Here is a 14,205-nt window from a genome sequence, read left to right on the forward strand (position 1 = left end):
TGCTTTGATAAAAAAATAAAAAAATAAATTTAAAAAAAACATAATTCCTCTAAATGACATGGTTTGTGTCCAGGCCTAAGGGATTTTAAGGACCTGTGGAGGCTGCATTGTTGTGGGATTATTAATATTGAACTACAACGTTGGTCTGATCTTCAAAGATTGTATATACAGATTCTTTGTTACTTAAAAAAGAGTGTTGAGTTTTTGTTATTGAATTGATTTTTTAAACTTTGACAAGATAACCCTATGATTCTGTATTTTTTCTTTTCATTGTCTGTCTGAATGCAGCTCCAGTTTGATAGAATAACGCAAGCCCATTCAAGCCTGTAAATGCTGTTGGGTTTAAATCCAGACAAGATGACACAGGTGCTGTGATCCTTTCCGATATGTGACCTTTTCCAGAAATAATGTTCTGCTACATTCAAAAGGGAGATGCTGGACTTTTTCATGCAGCAATCTTACACCGTTTTTGCTTTAAACTGATGTGATCTTACCAGAGTACACTGGGATCTCTGTGAAAACATTGCCAGGTGCAGTCTGAGATTACTGGAAATAAATAGCTTGAATTTAGTTTGTAAAATGGGTAGCGTGTCTTTAATTTGACAAGAAAGGACTATTTGAAAATTGATACTGGAAGTGGGCAAAGCTGCTTCTCTTGTGCTAGGGGAGATTACTCTTTTTTATCTGAAAGGTGTTTCCTTTTGAACTCTGATTAAAGGAAATTGAACATGCTGAATGGTGCCCTTTTCAAAGATGAATTTTCAGGGTTGGGTTCCTCTTTTTCATGTCTCTTGTCCGACTTCAATTTTATTTTATATGATTTATTTATTTATTTTTAATTATTTTTTTTTCCCAGGGATAAAAAATGTATTTCATTCATGAGAAAGAAATACTGTGCAGAAAAAGCTGGATTATTAGTACGAACGAATGTGTGTTACAAATTATATGACAAGATTTTTCCATGAAGCAAAGTCCAATGCTGCTCATTATTTTCTTTTTGCATCTAAGTTTTTTGTTGTTGTGGTGTTTCACTTGCTTTATATTTTTGGGCTGAACTAAATAGTCATTTCATAAACCGCAAATACATATTGTAATGTATTTTCTGCAGAACCATCTACTACAACAAATTAGGCATTGTATTTGACTCTGTTGATTTTCATAATTTCTTTTTTGACCTTGTCAGAAAATAATATATTGCAAAAACACAGGTTATACTGTGTTAATTAGCTAAATTGTTTCCATGTGCTTTACAGAATAAGTCCAGAAAGGCCTGCTACAAGGCCCACAGTGTTTCAGCAGCTTCAGGTTGTTGTTCTAGTATAGAAAGACTGACTAAAAAAAACATTGAACAGTCTAAAAGGCCATACAGAATTATTTTCTTCCACACATGGTGCTAAGATCATCCCTGAAGCAGTTATACTACAAGGGCATACATAGTATTAACATACAGACAGAATGTGTTATAAAGTTTCAAAAAATTCAGTGGTAAGACTAGTATTAATCTTTTGTTAACATGTCTTTGTCAGTAATTGTAGCTTTCATACTTGTGGTTTATTAGACTGCCCTCTATTGTTTGTTTCAGTTAATGCAGCTCAGTTAGTGCCAGTTGTACAATACATCTAAAATTAGTTTTAAATATTACCAGTAAAAATGTAAACCAAAGAATTCCATGGGCCGGTGGTGTCTCTTGTATAGTAATTATTAATGTTTTATTTTGATTGCCATTTATCAGTTTTAACATTAAGTAATGCATGCGACTTCCCTGTAGGGTTTCAATAATCTGAGGCCTGGGACTAGATTCTCTTTAGTGTTCAATGTTTAAACACTTCTTATCTTAAACAAACAAGGTATAAAGTAACTGCTTGAGTTTATTGTTCATACAGTTACAGCTTAACAGTGTTGTGACACCACGTTGTCCTGGGGTGATTCGACTGTAAAAGTAAACAGGTAAAATGTAAAGCACAGCTCTTATTACCTTGTTTTCTGTAGAACCAAGTGTGTCTAAATATCTTGACATTCTGTTAACAAAATTCTCAATGGCATAACCACATGGAATTCATCTTTCTATGTGCTGTTTCGTTAACGGTACAGCTAATGCCACTTAACAAGGTAGTTAAGACACCTGCTAGCAAATGATTGATTATTATTGGTAGCTTACCACCTTGAAGTAAATAAAAAAGCTAACTTGCTGAAACGTTAAAAGTGCATCGGAAGGAGTAGTTTTCAGGGGGATTAATTACACACATTCAGTACAGTAACTCATAAATCTTTGTGTGGCACAAGCACTCATTGTGCACCGCAAATAACACAGCTTCATTTAGGCGGTTTGAGCCCAGCAGAAGGCTGTCAAATCCACATTATAAATGATGATGTCGTTTTTCATATGGTAATGGTCGTATGTGAACGAGTTCTCCGAACAGAGTTTGTTTAATCTGATCGAAGTTGTCACTCACTGGGTGCTGCGGTATGGAATGTGACAGCGTTTTGTATTTAAGTGCTTTAATTGTGTTCTCCACCCTCGCATGGAGTGCAGGGCTCATTAAAGGAACCATAGCATGATTCACTTGCATTGTCAGTGCTGTAAAATCTATTGTGTGCTATGTTTAATAGCCAAGGGTGCACACAACCGCCCAGGGAAAAACTCTCACAGACAGTGAACTAGTGTGTTGCCTTTTCACAATGGACAGTAACTACCATTACCGCAGAGGAGAGATATTAAACAGTCTGACTGAATATGCACATAATAATAATAATAATAATAATAATAATAATAATAATAATACAAATACATACTGTAGCAGGATCATTTTGGCAGACGGTGAAAAAGCTTTGAATTCTATTGCTGTTTTCAATAGGAGAGTGAAAATAATCTTGCAGATTTGCTCTGTCCTTGGAAATGTTTTTTTTTTTTTTTATCACCAGCCCTGTAGCTCAGAGGTGCCTTTCTGTAATCTCTGGTTGTCAGACTAAAACATGCTGTAAAATGTGCATGCAGAGCCAACTGCTTCAAGGTCTCTGGCTCTGTTATCACTCATGTAGGATGTGCTTACATCGTGAGGATAAGATTGTCAGAAGGACCTACAAAATCCCTTGTGACTTTAGCTTTGTGGCACAATTTGGATTGGGAAAACAATGTCTGTGCCTTGAGATCTTCATCCTGAATTTCCAAAATTGTATTTGAATACAAATATGATGATGTTTTAAATGTTGTTCTCTATTATTATTATTGTTCTTATCATCAGTTGTGATATTTAACCCAATGTTAGCTTTTCATACAGTCATTTGGAGTTCCATTATATTGTCTGTAAGGTTATGCAGTCTTGTTTGTTGCCTAAAAGAAAAACATGGATCTTGGTTACCTAGCTTGACTAAGTTGTTCATGTGTATATATATATATATATATATATATATATATATATATATATATTTATATTTATATTTATATTTATATTTATATTTATATTTATATTTATTGAAGAGCCTTAAAAAATAAAGGTCAAAACCATCAATTAAGAGTCTTCTAGTTTCCTGGAACCCCCAAAAAGTAACCTTCCTTGTTTCTGCACTTTGGGAGTTAATGAATTTGAGAAAACTGAAATGACCCAAAACAGGCTTATTAAACAGCCAGCTTCCAGACACTTGCTTAGCAACAACCTTGGTTAAACCAGCATGGCACCATTTCTGTGAGTGACCTAATATGTTGATTGATTTAGCAAAAATTCCTCAACTAGGCTACATTATTTTTGTAGTTCATAAAATGTACCTACCTTTGTGTCCCTCCTTCTGTTAGGGAAGAACCTGTGCGTTGTATATTCGGTTGTCTTTCACCTTCTGCTCCTACTGTAGTGTAAATCTATTTCTTGTATGCTACAGTATCCGAAATGGAGGGGTATCCCATTTTTACATTTCTTCAAGATGTCATTAGTGACCTTCTAGCTCGTTTGCTCCTGATTGTCTGCTGGGGCTTAGACCACATTCCTTTAAACCCTGTTTTGTGAGATAAACAAATTAAGTTCCATTTAATGTGTACTATTTCAGAAACATTAAGCTACTGTCTGTCACCATTGGACAACTGTTTACAGCATTGCTGTGGATTGTGTATTGCAATGCTTTTTTATCAGTCACCAGTAGCAAACACGTAAATCAATTTTTACTCTGGGCAAGCAATATGACTTGATCAATTGTATAAAAATATATGTTTTTTAATGACAAAAAGTAAACCAAGCTGAGAGGACTGATGCAGTTTTGTTGTGTTTGTTGTATGTATGAATGCAGCTGTCTGTTATTATATAAATAAATGAATGGCCGGCTTCAGTGGAAGGAATGTTTCCAGTTGTGACTGTGCTATCTGGTACTGGTTCTTTTTCCCATTGAGTTACTGCTGTCACCCCATGTGGCTCCACTAATTGGTTCTGCTGCCTCTGTCCTTTCGCTCAAGAGCTTTTGCGAAGGCATCAGCTTCTGTCACATGGCCTGCATGTTAAAGATGGGACCAGGCAAAGGGCGCATTTCTACAAGACAAAGCATTGACTGTAAGAGTGAGCTATGTGGAGTTTACAAGAATTTATCAAGTGGGGCTGTAGTGCTGCTGGGTTACAGTTTCTGTAGCCTAGATACTCATCCATGTGTAAGTCAGTTTTTTCTTTTCAACAGTAGACTGGAACAATTAGTTTGTTTTGTTAAACATTTCTTGAAGGTATAATATGCAGGTTTGATATACTAAGTAGTGCAGAATGTATCCATTAGGCCTATAAGGAGATTAAACCTTTATATTGTTCACTCTATCAAGGGGCTTTGTAAAAGGCTGACAAAGCCATGTATGGCAAAACATACCCTACTATTTCTACTACACAGTATTTATATTATTTAGATGTATGAAAAGATAACATTGCCTTGAACTACATTTGTATTGCATGACATTAACAAGACCTTGTCAGTACCTTCCACCTGGATTACCTCCATTTTAGTTATGTATTCCTAGAAAGAAAATCCCACTTAATGAAGATTAAGCCCTTGTTCCACCAACGTAGTGTTTGGGAATGTAATATTCTAGACTGCTTACTTTCATGGTAAACAATAAGCTGTGACTTCTTTGTTGTTTGCTTGGTACACCTCGACTTTACTGTAGTTTAGTGTATTTCTCTTAAAGCAAGTATTCAGTAAGCACACAACGCTATTCATAGAGGGCCTTTATTGAAACAAACACAGCTACTGGTCCGTTTCTTTCATTGGATCAGAGGGATATAATGAGTTTCATTCGGTTAAGGCTTTTATTCAGCTGCCAGTAGTTTCTTAAGTGTTTTATTACAGTTTCACATCAGCTTGTTGGCAGCCTGATTAAGGTACGGAACTGTGCTCAATGAGCTTATGTTGGACCTTGATTAGACAGTGACCATGTATGAAGCAATACGTCACCTTTAGGACAAAGCTCCTTTCTTTAACACACTGATCTTCCAGTTTTATTTATTTTAGAAGCAGCCAGGCAAAGATTCCAGTGGCCCAGACTGGAATTCATGGTTTAACGATTGTAGGAATTTGAGGATTAATATTTGCTTTTCATTAGAATTCCACGCCATACGAGTCCATGATATTATGAATGTGGGTATGTACAGTAGTAATGGAAATGCATATTATAATGAAATTATTGATACACATGTATGCGTGTACAGTATATAACTCTAAGATACTGGATGGCTATGGGATAACAACCTTAAAGACCAGTAATGATATAATAACACACAAGTGTTTTTTTTTATGGTAGCTGTATTTGGGATATGTAAATATTGTTTAGGAAGGAAACAAACAGCTGCTTGTTTCATAATTCTTGCTTGGGGGCGTTTGTTACCACCAGATGTTAGACACTTTTCACTCAAAGAAGCTATTACTCCCTCATATCAATGAACATAATTGATGCAGACAGGATGTTTACCTTAAATGTAGAATTAACAGTGCCCGTAACCTATATCAAGCAAGCTCTGAAGCCAAGTTTATAAAGGGGCCAGATTAAGCGATCGTGTAGTGCAGTATTGACGCCGCAGACATACAGTAGTGACGTATAGGAATTGGCTGAGGTTTCACAGGAAATGCATTTGGTAATCTCTTTGTACCTGGATACTTGTGGAGAGATCTATAACATCATCTATACAGTAGCCAGCAGAATTGCTGCTGAAACATTTTTCATTTTTTGGGGGGAATCACAGCTGTCCCTGGTAAGTCTGTGGTTGATATGCTAGAATTTAAGATGTCTATGTTGGCCCAACTCTCAAATGGTTAAGTGCTTTAGGGCTGAGGATGAGTAGGTTTAACTTCTTTAAGTCTTAATGACTGAGACCGACAGTAAAGTAGACGCAGATTTTATTGTTATGTCAAGATTGTCTCAGACTGCCAACTGACAATGATTGTTAACTACTTTCCTGGAAGTCTCACTGGTCCTGGCATGGAGGTGATGACAAGATATTAACTAAATGTATTGAAGAAGGCAGTTGCCTGTCCAACTACAGTATGACACTGAACACAGCAGCTGTTGATCTGTTGCTTTAGTCATTAGTTGAGTGGATACTTGAGCCTAATCAGTATCAAAAGGATGGTCACAGAGTCCTCGATTCCATTAAGTTAATTTACAGGACTCAGCTTACCCATGAATCAAATTTCCCTGCAGCCTTAATCTACTCATCGACCAGTAAAATAAGAAAAACAGATGAAGAACATTCCAACTTGGGCCTACCATTACAACAGAGACTGCAGAAACGTTTTAGGCAGCCGGTTTCAGTGAGCATTCCAGGGTTTACCTCTAATAGGTATCTATGGGGGAACAAATACCCGGCAACTCTCTTCATTTAGCACGTATTTGACTTGTGAAGTGTCCTCATCAAAACTTTAACCTCTTTTGAGGTCAGCCTCAAGTTCATGCGACTTCACTCAGCAATGATGATGGACCTTGGCAAGTGGAATTTAAATGCATTATTCAACTGTCATGAATATGCGTTTGAAACTGGATACAGCTCCTCTAGGAATGAAATGGTGAGTTGTCAGAATTCGCAAAACAATGTGATCATAGAAAATGTGATCAGGAGGGGCGATTCACTGTGTTTGCTCAGTTCTGTTTGCTTTTTAGATCTACCTGTGACTTTTAAGAACGGGATGTGAACTGTGAATCTGTTTTCAATACCATTAAAGTGCATCCCCTTTTTGTACCTTTTTTTGTGTGTGAAAGTGAAGTGCTTTTGAAATTTCATGGTTAGAAGGTTAGATGCTGATGCATTCATTCAGTATATTTCGCTTGAATGCAGTGTATTTTGCTATTCTTGTCTCAGATTATTGATTATTGGTTTTATGGGGAAACTATCATTTGATTTTTAAAAGTTGTGAAACCCTGAATACACTTGCTTATCAGATAAAAATATATATACAGCAAGTTACTGAATTCCTTATTTGTAGATTTAAGAAAATCTAGCCAATTTTGTACTGGAGCTGCTCTGTGTGTATTTATCTAAACAGCCATATACTATCTTTGTATTAGTTATGCTCACAAAAAGTCCAACAATAATACTGATGTAGTTACAAATGTACAGTATTGAGAAATGATAGCTACACCTACCCGGCATCTTTGACATGCATTTTAATGCATATTTATTAAAATATTGACCAGGCTCGCTACAGTAAATCTTATTTAGGAGGTGGGACCAGCTGCTCAGAGAGCTCTTGCTGGAGGGTCTACTGTTACCACCAGATACGATAAGACACATATCATGCAAAGCTGCTATTATTCCCATGTCAATGAGCATATGTGAGCATATTAAATGTAGCATTGTCATTGTCTATAACCCACATCAAGCAAGCACTGAAGCAAACATAAAAAGAAAAACTGGGGAAAAAGCTTACAAATCCAGTGTATTTTCCTATAGCCTAATTGCATCATGAAAACCACCACTCTGTGTACTTGCCAAGACTGTACATCATTATGATTAAAATTAATTCCTGTGTGGCATTATGAGTAGGCCTGTGCGATTAATATACAGCCAAAGGTTTGTGGGTAGTTTGTAAGCCCAAGGTCAGCGTGATTCTTTCCTCTACTTCATTAAGTACCTTAAAGCTGTTGAGTAACATTCTCAGTGCGTCATCAATCCAGATTTAGCAAATAAATCTAAATTAGATACTTAGTATGGGTTTTGTTTTGGGGTAGCCAAAAACGCCTGTTTTTTTGTGTTTATGTGGCTTACAGCTGGACCATTATCAATTTGCTACCAGGCACAGGAGACTGTGATTTTAACTCTTCCCTTCTATCAGCCACCAAGTTGTCTAAAGGCTGCCTATTTGGTTCTTTTCATCTTTTTTACTTCATGTACTTTTACTGCAGAAGAGACTTCAGATCCTTGCATATCAAGCATTACATAATGCACTCTGACAGGTTTAAGTGATCCAGTACTCCAAAAGTGGTGCCTGTGTTCACTGTGAGAACTCCATTGGCTTTGAGCTTTCAGTATGGTACATCTCAACTCTGTCACTGTTAAGAAAAGCTTTTAACTGCCAAAGCAGCTTTCTGAGCAAAAAGTGCTTTCGTAATGGAAAAATAGTAGTTGTTGCGGACATCAACTATCAGGGCCTACTGAACAAAGAATTTGATTGGCTGAGTTCAGTATTGTCATCAAAGGTTTTGATCTGTGCTGGAGATTAAATGGATGATTTCCCAATAAAAAAGACCCCATGTGCAACCATTAGACCAACTATAGAGGTTATCTATAGCATGTTTAATAACATATCAGTATTTATAGCGATTCAAATGTTATATTTAATAAACAGTTTTAAGGTCCCATTTTTGAATGAATCAACACATTCATATTCTGTGTCCTGGATGAAGTAAATCAGAATATCCTTCTTGTCGTTCTGTCTAGTTGCTATAGTGGTTGTTTGTGCTGCTGTATTGCACAAATGACTGGATTAATGAAACACTTCCATAAAGAAAATCAAACAGATTCAGTGGGTGAACTTCTTATCGAGTAACTGTCATGCATTTTAAGATTAATATTGTTGTTGCTTCCAAGGGACGAAAGACACTGTGTTGGGTAAATCAGTATGTGAACCCGAGAAAAGGATAGTGCAGAAGGCAGTACGTCTAAGTTGTGTTTTTTAAAGAGCTGTCTACTGATCTATTTTAAAGATCTACAGATTCTGTGTTCTTATTATACAAGTTTTGTGTTAATTTATGAAGCTAACGAGACATTCTTTTTCAAGTGGACTCTCAACCAAAATTAGTTTCCTAGACAGCGACAAGGAATAGCTTTCATTTTAGAGTTGGTTATTGTTTATCCACAGACCAGGTGCTGCACAGGCAAGTACAGAATTCCCACTCAGGTGTGTGTGGTCAATAAGTTATTTTGACCACTTCAAATCCAACCCTTGTCCTCTTAGCCACCCTTTTTGTAGAAGTGCCCATTAGTGTCAGTTGCAATGTGGATTCTTGTAAGTTAGGAACTCCAAGGACCAGAACTCATTTAACCAGCTACTGCATCTGGAAGTGACACATGATCACTGGCAATTGAATGTGTAGCAGAACCAGACTGGGGAATAAGGGGGTTGCATGAACTATTCCACCCACTCTGACATAAAATGATACCCTTTAAAATATCAATAAGAAATGCATAAATTAATGTATTCCTTGTAGTTGACTATTGTATGTGCTTTGATGAATATGAAACCTTTAAAAAAAAACAGGGTGTTCTGTTTAATGACAGCCTCTTCCTGAATTCAGTGTTTCTGTGAAACACTGACCAGGTGGTATGTTGGGTCCCTGTGGACTGTTTGTGGTAAAGGTTGCAAACAGAATTGATTGGCCTTCTGAGGCTTTTTTATTACAGAGGGATTGTTCCTCTGCAATCAAGCAGCCCAGACCATAAGGGACAATATCCCATTAAGGGCAGAGTTATTAAATGCACGTTGTAGGCCAAGAGAGGGTTCTTCAATTTAAAGTCTTAATTTATTCTGTAAAGTTCTCCAAGCTTCAGAGGGCATTACGAGCAACACTTTCTTTCTCAGAGGTATGAGATGTTGTGCCAATAATCAATCTCATGTATTCTTGTTTAGATGACATTCATCTGTTGCAGCTGTCCAAGTGTCAGTCTGTGGAGTGGAGCTGTCTGTATCTCTTGGGCTTATCTCTGTCTCAACTAGGCTGCATGACTACCAAATATCACCTTTGACACTTGGATTTTGTTTGATTTATGGCTTCCATTACACTAGCAATGAGTAGCAGTGGATGTTTTATTCACCTTTATTGATTTACGCTCCTAAACCCATTAAAAGCTAAGCGCCCTTGTTTCTCAGCCATGGAGATCAGATTGTTTATACCATGTATCGGTGTTTTCACTGTTACATTTGCTGATACAGTATGCTGAGAACAAAGGCAAATTAATAGATGGTGGTGGTGGCGGCATAGTGGCGGTCAAGGCTGGCCAGCGGTAGAAATGGCAAACTGAGATACAAATCAAAACAAAAACTCCCTCTGGGAGAACTAAGCTAAACTTATAAGGAGGTAAGTTCTCCTCAACTCCGTCCTACACTAACTGTGGGGGAAGGCCAAGTCCTTTTACCACCACAAATATTTAGAACTTTTTAACTGAACTTTTGTTTGTACCACATGATCCAAAACAGCACCCAAGCCAAGCTATCACAGCTCATGAACAAGGAGCACAACCAACTGCTCCCAGTCTTCTGTCTAAACTAATCTCTCTATCTGCCCCCAACAAACATTGCTGTGTTCTTTTTAAATGGTGTGGTGTCTTCACCAGGTGGTTAATTGACTGATTGATCAGCCGACCAAGAACTGCATACCTAGCATTCTCAGGCCGATCAATCAGACAGTCAACCTCCCCAGAAAGACACCACACCAAATCAGTTATCTCATTTAAAACCCTGTTGCTGTACAAAGGGTGGCCATCTTGGCGCCAGGCTGTTCCCCTACCCTTGAGCCAAGATGGCTGCCAGCCACAGAAACCCATATATTATTATTATTATAATTTATTACTATTATTTGTTTATTTAGCAGACGCCTTTATCCAAGGCGATTTACTGAGACTATATTAGACTGGACTCTGCCCTGTCACAGTGGCATATTAATGATGTCATGTTTTCTCACTCATATCTTCAGAACCACATGTATGTTCATGCATTGTTTTGTTTTTTTGTTTTTTTAAGAAACAAAATGTGTTTCAGAGTATGCACAGTAAAGCTAAGCTAATACTTTATAAGGTACTATATGAACATCAATCAAGCTTGCATAAGCTACTGTAATGTTATGCACATTGTGCTATAACTTAGATTGAAGCTTTAATGGGAAATTGGTTTATTGTTAGAGTAACTAACTGCAGGCTAAACTTCTAGTTAATATGGCATAATAATAAAGATGAGGACAGAGTCTTGGAGTCATGTGTTCAAATCCAAACTGGGGTATGAGTTACTTGTCTCTTGAGAACAATGCAATACCTATTTGTTCATCAGTCCTACATAGAGGTAAAATGGTTATAAAAAGGACCCCTCTGTGTATTGAATGTGCTTTCCCTGCTGGTCAATCTTCATTGAATTATTTTTAAAGCTGCAGCTGGGGTAGACAGTTTGGATTTATTCTGGACAGTTTTCACAGCTGTGTGTTTGGAGCTTTTTTAAGGTGCATATCTGAAGAAAAGTAGCCTATGTACTGTAATGAGGAAAAGTAAGGAACAGCACCCAATGCCTTGCATGGGTGTCACAAACTCATGTGACCCATTCTTTTTCTAAATGGTACTGCTGTAATCAGCAGCTATAAATCCCAATCACACCTATATGACAAGGCTGGCCAGGAAAATTGCACAAAAAACCACTTTACTGGCTCTGTGGCTTATGAACACAATGGCATGTTTGATTTAACTTCTGTAGTAATCTTCTTGCTATAGTTTGTTGCATTTGGCACTTTAATCAGAATAGATCAGAGTGAGGTAGAAATACAAACAGTGAAAACATTCTTTTCTTTTCTTTAGGTGCATTTACTCAATGGAGATCCTTGCTTCAGTAAGCTGTTCCACTTAGGTTTATCATTTAAACAGTGTGTATTTGTAAAAACAGGAGTATCTGATTTATCATTTGTTTATACAGTGTATATTGATTTTTGCTGTCACCTCCACGCTGCAAAAAAAAAAAAAAGTTAAATTTTTGCAGGCTTTGCTGCCACAGGGAGGCTGTGTGGTCCAGTGGTTAAAGAAATGGGCTTGTAACCAGGAGGTCCCCGGTTCAAATCCCACCTCAGCCACTGACTCATTGTGTGACCCTGAGCAAGTCACTTAACATCCTTGTGCTCCGTCTTTCGGGTGAGACGTAAGTGTAAGTGACTCTGCAGCTGATCCATAGTTCACACACCCTAGTCTCTGTAAGTCGCCTTGGGTAAAGGCGTCTGCTAAATAAACTAATAATAATAATAATAATAATAACTGTGCTCTGGAATGACCAGAATTTTGAGGACAGAACTTTGTGTGAATGAATTGCTGTTTTTTTTTAGGTATGTGGGTTTAGATGTTTAACAACAAGAGCCATACTGACTAGAGCCGAACCGCGTGCCGTAAACTGTGTACCCTGGTAAAAATATAACTGTACATGTCAGCTGAGCAACAACGGCCCCTTTCATTTCCTCCTCGCATTGCTGTGATTGACTGGAGGAAACCTCATTTTGTGGAGAGTCAGAAGCAGCAGTGGGCAGAGGTTCATATTAATAGCTTTTGATTGACAAATAAATCAGGAAGGAGTCCGGACACACGTCAAGGTGATGCATGTACAGTAATGCTGTTTTTGAGTAAACGTTATTTCGATATAAGCCACACTTAATTATATTGAGTGATTGACGTGCTGCCGGGAATGGTTTTTGAGCTTTAAACTAACGTTATCCTTGGTAAACTGCACCAAAGCTTTAAGTTCTGAGAGGGATGATGAAAATCCCTGCTCTGAAATACCAGTGCTTTGCTTATAAACACTTTTCTGCCGCTATGGAAATCAGAAGTTCACACTGAGATTAAATGAATTAAGAATGATTACAGGTAGAAAACCCTTAGTTTATAATTGACTGCAGAAAGAGCTTGTAGTTATTGAATTGTAGACTGTAGGTTTTGTTGGAACATGCCAGATACAGTGTTGGTTTTCTAGCACTTATCTGTCAGATTTAATGTCATGCTGCAATTTTAGGTCCCAAACTAACTGAAATCCCAGATCTAGATCTAGTTCTTAAGGTAATTCAGTATGCAAGATACTTTCCTCTGGGAAAGGTCATGACTTCAAAAGCTCCTGGGAAGCAAGCTTGGTTTGTGTCTTTTATGTTCAGTCGCTTCAGCATCTTGGGTGGGGACCCTATGCTGTTAAAGACACTTTCCTTTGGGCAGGATATGAAGCCAGCATCCTGACTGATAACGTCTGCCCTGGCAAAATCCTCTGCAAGAAGGGTGACTTCCTCAACCCATCAAGATGTTTTACACTCGTACACACTAAGGGATTTCTATAAAAAAAAATGTAAAACTATTCTAAACTTTTACTACTGGGTTAGTATTTAAGTGCTACTATGTAGCAGTGCTGTCAGTTTAATTAACTGCCTTGTTTTATACAGTTATTTGGTACTGTGGGTGGAAAGTATTCCATTGCTGTGTAGGCCTGTAATTAATTCAGTATCATGGGCAGGGATTCAGCTCTGCATGAAGTTCGAGGATTCCCATAATCAGCCATGCCAGCTTTCTGAATGAAGATTTTCATACAATTAACTCGGTGCATTCTGTAGCACATTGCTATGCTAATCCGGCTAATTTATTGTACTGTGGCACAAGGTGCAATTCGTATGATACCAGTACCACTTTTAATGTAAGCCGAGGCATGATAACTAAACTGGATGTATTTTCTAGTAAGATGCAATTACATAACTCATTTTTTCTGTTCTCTTTCAGGCTAAAGTAAAGAAGTAACCAAGTAAAGAACTAGCTGTGCTACTATGAGGTCTGAGGCCTTGCTGCTATATTTTACACTACTACAGATTGCTGGGGCTGGTTTCCCAGAAGACTCTGAGCCAATCAGTATTGCACATGGCAACTGTAAGTATACCGCAAAGAACGGTAACTTTTAATGTATAATGATGTCTCGAAATATACTTGTATGTCTAACTGTTATGATGTATCTATAGCTTTATTTCAAATACATAACCTAAAA

At 37.5% G+C, this 14,205-nt stretch overlaps 1 protein-coding gene across 4 annotated transcripts in view; it reads left to right on the plus strand.

The window, feature by feature from the left end:
- The window catches only part of LOC117409078 (semaphorin-6A), a 57,625-nt gene that overhangs the window by 7,013 nt on the left and 36,407 nt on the right, over nt 1-14,205 (plus strand). For all 4 annotated transcript variants that reach the window (XM_059022605.1, XM_059022614.1, XM_059022606.1 and 1 more), the window contains exon 2: nt 13,947-14,090. In XM_059022605.1, coding sequence (XP_058878588.1) covers nt 13,991-14,090 — 100 coding nt within the window. In that variant the 5' untranslated portion in view covers nt 13,947-13,990. The remainder of the gene's footprint in view (nt 1-13,946; nt 14,091-14,205) is intronic.

This window comes from Acipenser ruthenus, chromosome 1 (genome assembly GCF_902713425.1).
Source record: "Acipenser ruthenus chromosome 1, fAciRut3.2 maternal haplotype, whole genome shotgun sequence".
Classification (NCBI taxonomy): Eukaryota; Metazoa; Chordata; class Actinopteri; order Acipenseriformes; family Acipenseridae; genus Acipenser; species Acipenser ruthenus.